The sequence below is a fragment of the Sceloporus occidentalis genome, unplaced genomic scaffold (assembly GCF_023333645.1).
Source record: "Sceloporus occidentalis isolate IW3139 unplaced genomic scaffold, rSceOcc1.0.p SCAF_26, whole genome shotgun sequence".
NCBI lineage: Eukaryota > Metazoa > Chordata > Lepidosauria > Squamata > Phrynosomatidae > Sceloporus > Sceloporus occidentalis.
Genome location: NW_028317006.1, coordinates 8337985 through 8353535, shown reverse-complemented (window position 1 = coordinate 8353535; position 15551 = coordinate 8337985). Strand labels below are relative to the sequence as shown.

Below are 15551 nucleotides of genomic sequence, written 5' to 3'. Positions count from 1 at the left end.
AGTATACCTCCAAATACTCTCCAACAACTGGGTTCTTCAACTGATTAAACGTATTCCTACTTGTCCCTACAACCGGCATTCCGAATATGAATCATGTTATCCCTACTTTCAAGATCTCTGTGTGACCTCTCTATATTCCCCCAGCTACAGATCAAATCATACTCACCTGAATAGTACTTCCTCCTGTCTCAGCCCCCTCAAACTCCTAATAGAGTGTAAGCTAACAAGAGCAAGGCCCTTCTCTCATTCTGTACCAGTATGTCTTAACAAGTGTACTGGTTCGCAATGCAATGCATTCATGACAAAGCCCATACAAGCAGCTTTGAAACGGCTGCAACCGCGGCCATTGTGGTAAGGACATTGTGATGAAAGCGCCCCCCTAAAAATAATGGCTGCCTATCAACAAAGATGGCATCTGGTTAAAACAGAGCTTAGGAAGTGATCAGCAATCACTCCCTAAGCCTAATTGCTAAAATGCCTTGATATTGAGGCATTCAGCAACACAAGCCCAGGTCACCTTATGAGTGCTCGGAAGAGAAACCACAAGCGCCATCAGTGAGTGACATTGCTGCCACTCACAAGAGGGTGGTGCCAATTGAAAAGCTAACAAGTTCAGAGGGTACTGCATCCAACAATGCAAGTCAATGGAGCCTAGCTAACTAATCACAATGAAAACAAAAAAAAATGTGACATCAAGGGAGCCATCCAGTTCCAACTAAATAATGAAAAAAAAGTCCAAATTATAGATAGGTGTGTGTATATATACATACACACACATACACCGTATGTGCTCGATTATAAGACAAGGTTTTTTTCAGAGCAAATTTGCTCTGAAAAATACCCCTCGTCTTATAATCGGGGTCGTCTTATAATCAGACCTCAAATAGGTCTGACTATGAGACGACTAAGATCCAGATCCCCCGCAGCCGCAGGGGACCTGGATCCTCCTGTATCCCCCCCCCACCACACTTACCGGTACTTCTGAGACCCCGGTGTGTAGCTAGGGCAGCGTGTAGATGTCTACGCGATTCGCGTAGACAACTTCCGCTGCAGCAGGAAGGAGGTGTGGCTAGCAGCGGGGATTGTCTGCGTCCATCCCGCAGACCTTCCCCGGCTGTCAGAGATCAGAGTTCCCCGCACCGGTGCGGGGAACTCTGATCTCTGACAGCCGGGGAAGGTCTGCGCGATGGACGCAGACAACCCCCGCTGCTAGCCACGCCTCCTTCCGGCTGCAGCGGAAGTGCGTGGGATCTACACGCTACCCCGGCTACATGACAGGGAAGTTAGAAGCACCGGTAAATTTGGGGGTGGGGAGCCGGGGGGGAGTGTTAAATGGGGGGCATAAGGGATTTCTGGAGGCAGAGTGGCACATAGGGGGTCAAAAGGCATATCATGGGGCACAGTGGCATATAGGGTTAAAAGGCATATCATGGGGCTCAGTGGCATTTAGAGGGTTAAAAGGCATATCACGGGGCACAGTGGCATTTCTGGAGCAGATGTGCATAACTGGGGGGCAGGTTGGAAAATAGAAGGCAATAAAACCAAAATATTTTTCTCAATCATAGCTTTTATTAAAAAAAAAAAAAGTTTACATGAAGTAACATTTACTGGTAAAACTTTTTTCCTATAGGGTAGTCTTATATTCAGGCTTTTTTCCTAAATTAATATTCAGATTTGGGGGGTCGTCTTATAATGGAGCAAATACGGTATTATATATACCGTATTGGCTCGAATATAGGCCGCACTTTTTTTCCCCACTTTAAGTCTTTAAAGTGGGGGTGCGACCTATATTCGGGGTCTAGTGCCCGACGCCCGGGACTGCAGGGGACCTGTATCCTACTCTCGGATGTGCTTAGACAGCCTCCCCTGCCAGCACTTCCCACGGGGGGAGTCCCAGCAAGGGAGATTTTTAAAGCACATCTTGCAGACGTGCCGGCAGCGGAGGTTGTTTCTGCTCGCATCGCCGCTGCCGGTGAACGTCTGTGTGAACAATCTTCCTTGCCGGTACTTCCCACGGCGGAAGTGCCGGCACCAGAAGTTGAAGTGTTATGTGTAGATGTCCCCCGCCGGCCCCGTGGAGCAGCATATCTCGGGGGGGGGGGGGGGGCAGAAACATTTTTCATTAAAAAAGCACCTAAAAAGCACATTAAAAAAGCACCTAACATTTAGGGTGCGGCCTATATGCGAGCCAATACGGTATATATATATTTATATACGTTTTAATGAGAAAGTCCTAAAATTAGCGGTATATCTTCACAGAAGTTCTTGTCCAGATTTTAAAAAAGGCACACCTCCCAATTACCCCAACAAACCCATGCATGGGGTGGGAGGGGTATTACTGTACCGAACACAGGAGATGTTGCTGAACACATTTGGGTAACATAGCAGAAACTGTAAATTCATACCTAAAGCAGGTGAACTTTGACAAAGGCTGTGGGCAAAATGTGTGCATGGAAAGTTACAATACCAGCATTTGAAATACCCTGGGGTGTCTATTTTTCAAAAAAATATGTTTTCATGGGGTAAATTGAATTGGCTGGGTTCAATGATCTCCCAAACAGGACATGGGGCAGAATTTTCTACATGTTAAAACTCCAATTAAAAAAAAAAAAAAAAAAAAAAAAAAAAAAAAAGATTCCCAAAAAATTACTACCACAACAAAGTTTGACTACGGTAGTAGAATTAATGTCTGGAAAGGGTTAAACTACCAGTATTTGAAATACCCTGGGACGTCTAGTTTTCTAACATATAAAAGGTTTGATGGGGGTAAATTAAATTGCCAGCTTCAAAGATGTCCCAAATAGGACATGGGGCAGAATTTTAACATGTCAAAATTCCAAGTTGAAAAACTGAATTGTGAATGTCCCAAACGTGGCCTATTACCCCCTCAAACAACATAAACCCATGCATGGGTGGTATTACTGTACTCAGGAAATGTTGCTGAACATATACTGAGGTGTTTGACAGTGACGCATACCAGGAGCTGTAAATTCATGCTTGAAGTAAAATGTGTGTGGGAAACAAAACAAAAAAATTACTACCGCAAAGTTTGACAAAGACTGGGGGTAGAATTAGTACATGGAAAGAGTTAAAATAGTAGCATTTGAAATATCCTGGGGTGTCTAGTTTCCAAGCATATATGCTTTGATGGGAGTAAATTGGTTGGCTTCCAAGATGTCCCTCTTTGGAAATAGGGGCAGTATAACCATATCTGAAGAAGAAAAAAAAAAAAAAAGGTTTTGAATGTGCAAAAAACCCCCAAAATATTGGGAGTTTCTAAACTCAGGACAGATATCAGAGCCTGTTTAACAGGTTTTTTCATTGGCTTTTGCAAAGTAAAAAAAAAAAAAAAAAAGTACATTTATTTTTTATATAGTATATAGTAAATTAGTATCTAAAGAAAGAAAAGAAAAGTTACAGCTAAACAGCAAGACCGCAAAAATGTACTACAAGTAAAAGTCTTCATTAAGGGGTTAATGTAATTATCAGTTTCATATAGTCAATTTAAATGTTAAAAGTGGCACAGAGGTTGTTTTTTTTTGTACTGTCAAGAAATCAAGCCTAACAGCAAAACATCATAAACAATGAGAACCTGAACACACTTTGGACACAATTGGCCCCCCATACTGTCGGAGACCGGCTTGTGCAGTTACTACATCAAGGAACAGAGGGCAGGAGAAAGCAAGCACTGACAGGTAAATAAACCCGGTATATTAAGCTACACTCTTGAGAAGAGAATTTTACAAACCTTACTGTTAAAGTTTGCTTAACAGTTTTGAGAGGAATAAAAAATACAAGGTTTTTAATACCATTTCAATTTTCGCTATCCTTGATATCACAATACGCAATAGTTTAATAGAACATTGCCTTGTCAATAGGTTTGGACTACTACTGCTAAATAAAACAGTTTTTTGTGATTAAAGCAGTCTGATAGGAATTTGGTTTGCAACCTAGGGCTTGCAATTAATGTGGACCAGTACCTTTAAAAGGAATAGTCACAACTTTTTTTCCTTTTGTGTCAAAAAAAATGTACAAAGGTCACGTTCATAAGCCACGGTTGGGGATACACAGCGATACATCCAAACGCTGAAGGGAAACGCACAAAATGCATATACGTACAGACACGTGGTAGAATATTACCTACCTGGCAGATCAAGTATTTGACACTTAAAGCCACCTTGGACTAATTAAAACCAGATAAAGCCAACCAACTTTCCTTGAAATACATGAGACATAACTACTGTCTTTAAAATACAGCTTAATCACGTTCATACTCCAAATAAAATTGCATGGTTTGATAATACTACACACTTACGTGTGAAGTCTCCACTCTTTATATATTTGTTAGAACTAAATGACAAGTACAAGATTGGCTGTGTCTTGTTTTTTAGGCACTTGTGTTTTAAAACCTCATTGCATCACATAGGTGACTTTTAGATGGCTTATTGGGAGCCCATGACTTCAGTCCCAACTCACTGGTCACCAGGACCAGAGCAGATACGCTAGATACTATTGCTGTCTCTATAGGAGCATTGTATTAAAAGTTAAAAAAAAAAAAAAAAAAAACATCCACATATCTTACATCAGAGGCATATCTTTACCGACCCAGATCCCACAATGCTGGGTCTGAATACAACGGACGCCACATCAAGCATTTTTAGCCAGGCCGTCCGTCCGTCAAAATTCGGACACCAAATCATAAATATGTGAAGTATCATTCAAAAGAATAGCTATTATTCCTATGGCACCCAATCCACTGCTCAGTAAACTAGTTAGCAAAGTGCCGACAAACACTTCATCCTTCTTGAAATGTTTATCCTTTTCTCTGGGAACTTCCGCTACTCCCCAATGATGCTGGCTACAACCTCATGGATTTGATGGGGTAGCTGAAATTCCACTGTGTGAGACATGTACGTTGGGACCTAGAATGTTGAAACAAATGCGTGCCACATCCTACAGAGCAGTCTAATATTTTTTTGTTTAACTATTTCACTGGAATAGAGATCAAAAAACCTGCTCGTGACATTTATTAATTTTTTAAAGGCAAACATAGCTTGTCTGACAGAGCGCTGCTGCTTTGCTGGTTCAGTGGAGAGTACGTGCGCGAACAAGGAATCATGTGCAGTTTTCAAGAAAAGGTGATGCCTCTCCTTTTCTAGTGATGTCAGAAAGCCCCAATTATCTTAGAAACCACACAGCTTCTCACACAAACATTTTTTGGTTCCCTCTACAAACATGACTGCTTTACTGAGCCGACTATACCAATACAACTCGATACACATAACACAGAGACTTGCAAAACCGTTATTTTTCTATGTGGAAGAACAAGGAGGAAGCTCTTACGGCTGTTTTGTACAATAAGGGGCACAACCAGGAAGAGTTGATAAAAGCAAGAGATTTAACTTAAACGTACAAATGAAATGGCTCATTTGAGATATATAGTAAAGCATCTCTGGCACATCAGCATCCCATGCAAAGCATCACCCACTCTAAAGCAGTATGTCTGTCCATGTAAAAGCATATACATGTTATTCAGACACTCCGTACCCTGTCTGGCTGTTTAAAATGCAAAGATTCCTTTGTACCTGCATCCAGTAGACCGCCGGATTATGTTCACAGTGAATGCTACAATGCCGATTTAGCAGTCTTACATTTGTGATACGTTTCAAGGAGTCATCATAATACAGTCCTCAAAATTCATCCAGTTAGACCCCATTTTTAAGCCCAGAGGATACAGCACTGCAACCATTATATACTTAGAGCAACAACTATAGCAAATCAACATCAGCATTTAACCAAGATGATTCCCTGATGAAAAGGTTAAGGTTGTCAGATTCACTGGCCCTACATACCCATCAGTACAGTCACTATCATGATGATATTCTCATCCGGACCAACATAATTAGTCACCAACACTAAAATGCAACAGTTTTAATAGTTAGAGAATCTTTAATCATCCACACAATCACACATAATGTTGCAAAACAAAAGCTTGCTAGAGTTAGCCCCACGTGAAAAAGGGAACTTCTCCAGAGCTCACAAACATACATAATTAAATTGGTCCAATAAAATATTGATCCATTTACTTCAGGATAAATAGAGTGGGTAAAGGAGCCAGGAGATTGAATGCAGGTGTATTTACACCCGGAAACAAAGCTATTCCGGGGAGGGTAATAAACTCCTGTCACATCCTCCTTCCCTCTGGAAAAAAAAAAAAAAAAAAATTGAAAAAAAAAATCTAAGTGTCCTCAAAGGATGGGGGAAAAACTGTAGATGCTATTAGAAATTTTACTCGAGTCCATCTGGGTTTTGTTGTTTTTTTTTAATCCTTTTTTTTTTTTTTCGATCATAAGGATTCAGGAAAGCTGAAGTTAAGAAAGGAGAAATTCAAACTAAAACAAAAAAGGAAGCCTATGTCCCTGGTGCCAGAGAAAGAATAAACTAGATGGGCTGAAAGATTGTATCCCAAAATAACCCATCTGCCACAGCACAGGGACACGAGCCTTCTCAGGGAACTCAAATTTTCTGGATCTTTTCTCCAACCACAACCGGGTTTTCTTTCCTGATCTTTTCAGCGGCATCAGCTTTGTAGTCAAATGAGCAATTGTGAACGTCAGAATAGCGATGTGTCCCACAGAATACATTCCCACATCGGCATTCAAACCCTGCAAGCCAAAAAAACAAAAAAAGAACAATCTTCAAATCTACACTAAAATCTCACAACATAAGGAAAAGCGGTAGGATGTCACTGGTTTATAAAAAAATTGCACTGAACACAGAATCGTGCATTTTAACGAACACCAATATAACAAAAGTGTCTGGAAGTAAATAGCTTATTTCCTCCAATCCTGGATCACATCATTTTTACAACAAAGAGGCACAAACCGCAGCCCAGCACATATTTTATATGGACTGCAGCACAAATCCTAAAGGTATGCAACTGGGTTCCTGCACTTTTACTGAGAATTAAATTTGACACAAACCAGTGAGTCCAATCTTCTTACGACACATAAAGCAACGGTTCTTCTTCAGCTTAGCTTTGTCAGGAGAGCGTTCTTGTTCTTCAGCAGTGTTCTGTGGACTGTCTGACGCTGCAGCTGGAGAATGAAAAGGGGGAAAAAACCCAAAAAAAAACAAAACGCAGAAATTGTGTAAGTGGCTCCCTATTCCGTGCCTGTCACAGAGTAATTTTAAATCCCCACATGCAAATAAGACTGTCACTTACCATTAGCACTGTCTAACGTCAGATCTGTTTCATTATGTTTCCTTTTTCCCCTTCTTGAGCCTTCTTCCAAAACACTGCGCTGAGACTCCCCCTTTTCTATGCTTGAAAAACTGAACCCCTTGTCTGAGAACCTGCCAGTGCAATCTGGAACATCCAATAGTAACATCTACAACTAGTTCCAAAACTCTTCCAGTAGCCACTGGAGTGAACCCCAAAAGCCTTAAACAGAAGGCAAGACCAACCCCCTTCCTCATTCATGCTGTTCCCTACAAGAAACTTTCTCCCCACTACAATCTACCAATACTGAATGAGTGCGTACACTCCGTTTGCCCATGACATATGTCATCTGGGAAGAATCAGTCCTTCATTGCTATTCCCTACATCATAACACAAAACCCTGCAGCTCACAAATGGTTCCAAAACTTCATCTCACGCAAAGCCTTGGTAGCAAGGGGCTGTGGGAGATGATGTTCAAAAGCCACTAGAAACCTACATGATGGCTAACGCCCATCACTTTTCAAGATGCATGCAATATAGCCTAAAATAACTGGACTATAAACATGGACTGCTAACAATAAAAACGATCTGTCTCTCACCTGGTGCCTCTCTTGTTTCTGCAGTTCTGCTCTCTGCATTTTCATCTTGTGAAGATGAGACAGGTTCCAAGAGTGATGTTGAGCTGAGAAACAAAAGTGGGAAAAAATTTACGAAAAGGGCCTTACCCTGTATTACTGAGGAAAAAAGGCAACACATTGTTTATGCAAAGCATTTTATTTTTGAGAAAAGCAAGAGTAACCCCTAAATGCTTACCTGGCTTGTGTGTTTTGGGGGAGCACAGTATCTGCTGCACCATCATCTGCCTGAGAACTGACTGCATGCTGCGTGGAGGAGACTTCAACCCCACTTCCAACTGATACAACTATATATTAAAAAAGTCACATTGGTCACAGGTTTTTTTTTTGTAGATAAACATGTTTAAAAATCTACATGTCTCATAGACCCTTTTATAGCTACGACTTTACAGCATCTCATTCTAGCACCAGCCAACTAAAAACGATCAAACTACATGCCGGGCATGCGCCAAGCACTCAATCATCATAACCCAAATGCTTACAATGAAATCTGTATTACCTGGGGGGCTGTTCCTCCCACCACTGCTGTTCTGCCTCTGTAGATGTTCCTTGTAGCACACAGAACAAAGCCCATTGGTACGGGGATTCCCATAAAAGCCACAGCCAGTAGAACAAAGAAGAGGTGCCTGACTATGGTTTGTCTCCTGTGCCATAGTCTTCAACCACACAACTGCAAATATGACACATGTCAAGTCACATCAAGTTCACAGTAACAAGCTCTGCTCCTACCGAACACATTTTCTCGTGAGGTTTAAATATCTGCAATCATCCTACCTGCACATCAAAGATTATTTGCTGCTTATGGAGATACCCAGCAGACCATGTCCATTCAAGTCTTGCCGGCAGCTTATTCATGCAACAAATACAAAAGGCAACGACCTGCCCAAACCACCCTCAACACCTGCCCCGTATGATGTCTTATTATGTTAGCTGAAAACTACCAAAGTGATCCTGGAACTATAAGGGTTGTTCCGCTGCTAAAGCTTATCTTGCCATTTCTTCACATATAACATGTTGTGAAATGGTTTAGTGTATAAAGGTCAGAGATCACATCACTAGTTATGTGTAATTTTTAGCAAGCAAGCAAGGAGAGTTCATGTTATTTTAGCATTGTATCTCTAACTCCTGCATAGCATCTGGCATTCCACATAATTGGATGGTTATCCTTTGGGACCTCTTCTGTATCCTTAATTACATCTAGGAGCTACATGATTCTTCTGGTTTGCTTTCAAAAACAATTAACTCCTTAAGGACAATGGGTTGTCCTTAAACCCATTAAGGACAACACATTGTGAGCATCGTGAAGGGGTTAAGAAAGTAAGAAAAAAATGATTCCACAGCTATGATATTGGCAATACAAGACCCAGGCAAGCTTTGGGCCCTTTAGTTTCTAGAAGAAATAAAGAAAATACAGGGTGTTGCTTATAATATGTTTAATCAGACAAAGTTACTTGCAGAGGTCTTCATAAATCTAAAGTTGTACCCTGATCCTATAAATATACAATACTGATGAGTAGTGCACATATTTATATTGTGCTCAGTAATTATAAAATTATTTTTTTATATATATATTCAATTAATTGAAAGCATTTTCTCAAAGAAATAAAAATAACCTGGTTTTATACAAGTCTCGCTGATCTTCCTTTTAGATGTATTCATGAAGTTCTATATTTGTACATAGATTATAATATATGAAGGGACATCATGGATCTCCATTAAAGGCAATCCAATGAACTCGGTATTGCCCTGAAGTAAGAGCAGTTTTGTACATGGCACACTTACCATAAATTCCGTAGCAATGTTTACATATATAATCCAACCAGTGACAATAATATAATGCTCTGAATGCAATAACACTCTCGCAGGGTAACAAGCTGCTTCTCTCTGGCATGTTGCCAAGAACCAGTCAACATTGTGAAAAGAAGTCTCAAGGAGTTTTGCCAGGAGAGAAGAAAAATAACCCACTCTGCTCCTGACGTTACCGTAAGAATTAGTCTTTTAAACAACCCCTCGATACAACGGTGTATTGGGTACAATACGTTCCTGCCAATAAGAGATTGGATTGTTGTTTTGTAGAGTCTTCTGCGCTGAAACATTTTATAAACCGCATGTCTATCATCACGCACAGAGACGGGAGGCTGGTTCTGGAAGACGTTGCTTGTCTCATGACTTTATTTACACAGAGACCAGTTCCCAATACGACTTAGGGAGTTCAGTATACATTACTGCTATAGGCCCACTCTAGCCAGTGATGTATACAGATACATATGCATTTAGCAATTTAGGAGCCAAATGAAATCAGTTTCTCAATGTAAACCAGAACTGAGCACTATTGTGTACACTGCGAAGCTCATACCTACTTGGTACGGCAAAATATTCACACAATAAGGCCCTTTCAGTCTTGTCTGTATGCTCCAAAACCTCCCATTTCAGTTCAACATTTGTTGTGATTTTTAAAACAGACAAAGATTATCATCTGATACTTTGGAGCAACTTAAAGGAGAAGCTACATAGAAAACAATATTTTTCTACGAGGGCATAAAATCCAGTGCTAAGAATTGACAAAAAAAAAAATCTTGTTTAAATAATTCTTTATGGCAATGCTAATGAAACCTGATCCTACATAGACTTACATTAGTGAGTGCTTAAGACCGAGTCATTCTATTGTTTACCACAAGGCAGAAGGATAAGTTGCCAGGATTGTTGCCTATTACAAGATAACCGAGCTAGAGCACCTAAAAACGGCCAATGTGCAGCTGCATGAAAAAAAGAAAAAAAATGTTTTGGTTTTTAATCACACCCCCTTTTTTCGGCTGCGGACACACTATGGGCCGCCATGTATCCCAATGAGGACAGTTCTAATGTCCTTGGTACCAATACCGTACTGCACAATGTTAGTCATTCTAGCAACCACTCCAAACAGCATTCATTCCAGGTTCTATACAAAGCAAAGCATATAATCTAGAAAACTATAGAAACTTGTTTACTCATTATTAGTATGTGTAACAGAATGGGTATTATGTTATGTACATGATAAATGAGAACCATCCAAAAGCTAGTTAAAAAAAATGTGTATATATTATACAGAGTCAAAACTAAAGCTTGTTAACCCCTTATAGACAACGAGCTGTCCTTAAACCCATTAATGACAATGCATAGTGAGGCTTTGTCGTGAAGGGGTTAAAATACAGTTCAATAAAATACAGAGAATAATGTCACTAGATACATGGCAGACAGAAACAGGACCATTCAGCCCATCTAGTCTGCCTGCTTTCCGGATATAAAAACTCAAAAGCCTGAGGATAGCTTTATGCCTATTCCACACGTTTTAATCCCCTTACTGTAGCAAACTAACACTGTTGGGAGGCTGTTCCATGTATCTACCACCCTCTGAGTAAAGTAAAACTTTCTTGCAGTACACCTAAACATATAACCCTCAGTTTTAGATTATGACCTCTATTTAAAAAGTGTTTGTACAAAGTACAAGAGGAACGTTTTGGTTCCATCACTTAAGTATTTCAATATTTTCATTAAATCTTCTCCGTCTCTTCTGTCCACCAAATGAAAAGAATTTGCTATGGTTTCAGATGCTGCACAAAAACAAAACATAAAAAGGCAAAGTATCCACTTGCTGATGTATGTAAACGTCAGTGGATAAAGGACACAGTCCGGACACATCCAAAAAAAGAAGTTTCCAGGGCGTATAAAAACATGCCAGACAAAAACAGGTGTAAAACAAGCAAGTTCTGTTTAGAGAATCCCAGCTTTATAACTGTAGTTTTAGAAAGATTTTTAAACTACATTTTGGGTTTCTTAATTCTCTTTAAAAGAAAAAAGATTCACTATTCTATAAATAAGATCAGAAAAAAAAAAAACTTTAAATACTTTGGGCTGGCAGCGACAGCTTCGCCTATTTTGTATTAAATCGAGGCACTGCTTCCTTAATCCCAAGGAATGAGCGATCTCAACATCAGCCGCAGAATGACTGCACATTAGTCATGTCGTGTTTTGGAAGCATGATAAACTTGAAAAGCGTAAAAAGTTATTCAGGGAACTGAACTTTAACTAGAGCACAAATAGCAATGTATGGATTATGGACACTTAGAATTCAGGGCATGATAAATAAAAGAAGCCCTTAAATAAACCCAGGACTTGGTTAGATAGGAAAACTTTTTTCAAAATATTTTTTTAAAGGAATTGTGTGAAAAGCTAGTCACTAACTCGAACTGGGGGTGGTATTGGCAGGACTGTTTACCAGCAGTACATTCTAATACCCTAATCCAAACACAGACACAGAATCACGGTATCTCCTGCCAACAAAGGGCAGAGTCAGATCCCCTTGTACCGGAACGGAGGCCATTGACAGGGACTCACCCCAAACTACAGCAGAGTGCACACCAGCAGCGGGTCCGGGGGGCTCACACGGGACTAGTCACGAATGTTTATGGGTGGTGGCGGTGGCGGCGAGTGGGGGATGCTAGTCACCCGACGCCTAACTCAGGGCCTCCAGGCAGCGAAGCTGAAACTGCTCTCACGGGGCTCCACCGATTTGCCGCTTGTTATCAAGCTTTCAAGAACGCGTCTCTCCTGCCTCTCGGTTACGGTCAACAATCTACCGGCGTCAGACACTTCCTTCTCTCAAACTTCCGGTTTCTTACTCTTACTTCCGTCGATGGCAAGTTTCCTGCTTTACTTCCGGCTCCTCCCCTTTAATCATTCCAGGCTATTGGTTATTGGAAGGCGGTGGTGTGCTGGGGGGGTTTCGTTATGGGTGCGTGACGTCACGCGTGTGCGGTACATTTTGATATATTCATAGAGGGCAGGAGCGAGTCACGTGACTGATCACCTGTACTAGTGCCAGGCACGGTTATGAGATTACGATACAAAAACAAAAATGCAGGTTCCTGTGACTGTGTCTAGTATAAGGATCCAGGGCGCTGCGATACTCTTAGCCATTGCTAATACTGACCGAAGAGTGATTCTAGCATGATGTGAGGGCATTGATTCCAATACTATAACGCGTGTTTAGTGTTTGAAAGGGGTAGGAGGCCTTCCTGGGGCAGAAGGGGGCCAGACATTTTCCAACCAGATCAGTTATTCACTATGGTAGACATGAATCTCTTACATTATCAATTAAGGATTCTGTAGCGCTGTTCAGTAAAAATATTTTAAAAAGACAACTTTAAATGACAGTAACATTAACACACCATATAGAAGGAGAAGAGGTCTTGGGAGCTTACAATCACAATCCACGGTCAGTCTATTTTAGTAAGTAAACCCTTCCCCACCTCTAGGAGGCATTTTTTATGTTGCATGCCAAAACTATTTTCTCATTGGCAGGACACAATTTTACTCCTCTAAGGTTATTGTCTCTGGAAAACAGCCATTGGTATCCAGGGCCGGTCTTAGTACCAGGCAGGGGCGCCTTAATCGGGGGAGGGGGACCTGGTCATCTCCAAAGTATACCAAATGCCCTGTCGTGGGCGCCATAAAATCTTACAGGCGACTCAGCAACTAGTATCTTCAGAGTTATGACCCTAAAAAATAAAAAAAAGCACGCTTCCCAATTGTGGCCTTTAAGCCCCCAAACAACCAGACCAACACATGTTCAAGAGATGCTGCTGAAGACATATTGGGTTGTTGTTTGGTTGTGACATATACCGGAAGTGGTAAATTCATACCTGTACAATATGTGTGGAAAAAAACCCCAGAAAACCATACCACAAATTTTGGCAAAGGCTGGTTGAAAAATAGTGCATGGAAAGGGTTAAAATACCAGCATTTGAAATCTCTAGTTTTCAAAAATATATGATAAATTGAACTGACCAGTTTCAAAAATGGCCCAAATAGGACATGGTGGCAGAAAGACCATATGTCGAAGTTCCAAGTTAAAAAATGTGCACTTTTACCTCCCAAACAACCCGGGAAGTGTTGCTGATCGCGTATTGATCAGATGTTGCTGAATTATAAATTCATACCTGAAATACAATTTGTGTGAAAAAATACAAAAAGGCTGGTGCTTCGAATAAGTGCATGGAATGGATTAAAATACCAGCATTTGAAATACCTTGGGATGTAAAATATTTTTCATTTTTTACTTTTGTAGATGATTAAATGATTTTTCAAATAAAAGAGAGAAAAGGTGATTTTTTTTTCAAATTTTCATCATGTTTTATTATGGTTTTTTTTTTTTTTTTATAGGAAATTAAATGGTATGATCAAATGGTATCTGAAGAAAACCCTTCTTGAGCTGACATTCTCATTATGTTAATACTGCAAGTTGTGGTTAAATGAAATTGTGTTTTAATTGTATTCTATAAAGTTTATTTATCGAGAACAGTGATGAGAGTTAAAGCCATTGGTGTCCATGATGCCTGCTGCTCATATAGAGCTAATGATGTCATAATCAGCAAGGAGAACAATGGCTTGGAAACAGGGCTACAAAAGCAGATTGCAAGTGCATCAAGCATATTTCACAGCGTTTACCCTGTGGTAGTTTGATACATTTTCAAAACCCTGAATTCTTTGGGATTATGTGGACTGTGACATCCATGTCATTCAACAGCAATGAGACCAGGCTGTGTGAGGAGGACGTGTTTGAAGGAGAAGATATTATTTTTGGCAACAAGACACGCTCTTCAACATCTGGCATGCCCTTAAAGCAGTGCCCTAAAGCCATCTTCATGATCCAGGCGCACCTGGATAAACAAAACATCAGCCGCCAATTAGCTGAGCCCAATCCCAGGATACCATCTTACTGGGCATCGGAGAAGATTGCTACCAACAAACTGCTGACCTGGTTGGGCAGGTTCATCCATCAGAGGTGCTTTCGTGTGATATTTTTAACAGCTGAGGAGCCGGTCACCTGGATACAAAGCGTGGAGAGAGTGCTTATCTCACAAAAATGGCAGACAGACCGATTTTTGATGCCATCAAATATAATTTTTTTTATTTATGATCTGCAGAGAAGTAATCTCCAGACTCACCACCAAGAAGGAGCTACGGGATGTACTTATGATCTGTCTCTTCGTCACCTATACTTATGCGGGTCCCGAGATCTCGTATTCCGTGGTGATGGCCAGAAGGAAGAGTTTTGGGACCAATGCCTTTCTGTAATTGGTTCATTAAGCAGCAAAATTATTCATATAAACAACAACCCCATATTTTATGCCAAGACTTTTGCGGGCCTGAAGGTTGAAGGTGGCCAATAAAGCAGAGCTCAGCCAATCAAAAACATCTTGCTGCATCAATTATTGATTTAGAATATTGTTATAATAATACCATTTCCTTTACCCTTTACTGATTAGTTAATTAAAAAAATTGAAAAAAATATCCTTTTAGTATTTTTGTGTATATTTGCAGATTTTGACAAGAACCTAAGGTTAAGCATAACACATAGGTACCTTGTTAATGGTGTTCAGAAAGGGCTTTACATTGCAGGATAGTCTCTGTGCTATCTAATCCTAACATGGCTCTATTGGTTCCCATGGACAGTTCAGAGAGGATCTATCCAGACCCACCCCTGCAGGTTAAATACAGGTAAAGAATGAAATTGTACCTGTAAAGGAAGACAACCGCTGCCAGTAGGTAACAGTCATTCTGCACTAACTAGCATAACAGAGGCTTTATTGCATTCACAGGGTGTATGGCTATACCTACAACCAAATGAGGTGACATACCGTAAGATTCTGTGA

General features: G+C 40.5%; 2 protein-coding genes across 2 annotated transcripts; one reads left to right on the top strand and one right to left on the bottom strand.

Annotated features, from left to right (window-relative positions):
* Window positions 1–6516: 6516 nt before the first annotated feature.
* LOC149300123 (AN1-type zinc finger protein 6-like) lies at window positions 6517–8510 on the bottom strand. The gene is made up of 5 exons (XM_089485751.1): window positions 8357–8510; window positions 8036–8144; window positions 7822–7904; window positions 6984–7097; window positions 6517–6665 (listed from the first exon to the last, which is right to left on the bottom strand). Exons 1-5 carry the CDS (start codon window positions 8508–8510, stop codon window positions 6517–6519), a joined length of 609 nt encoding a protein of 202 aa, XP_089341877.1.
* A 5880-nt stretch (window positions 8511–14390) lies between these two features.
* On the top strand, window positions 14391–15068 carry LOC149300122 (cyclin-dependent kinase 5 activator 1-like). Its single transcript, XM_089485561.1, has one exon. It carries the CDS (start codon window positions 14391–14393, stop codon window positions 15066–15068), a length of 678 nt encoding a protein of 225 aa, XP_089341687.1.
* Window positions 15069–15551: the final 483 nt, after the last annotated feature.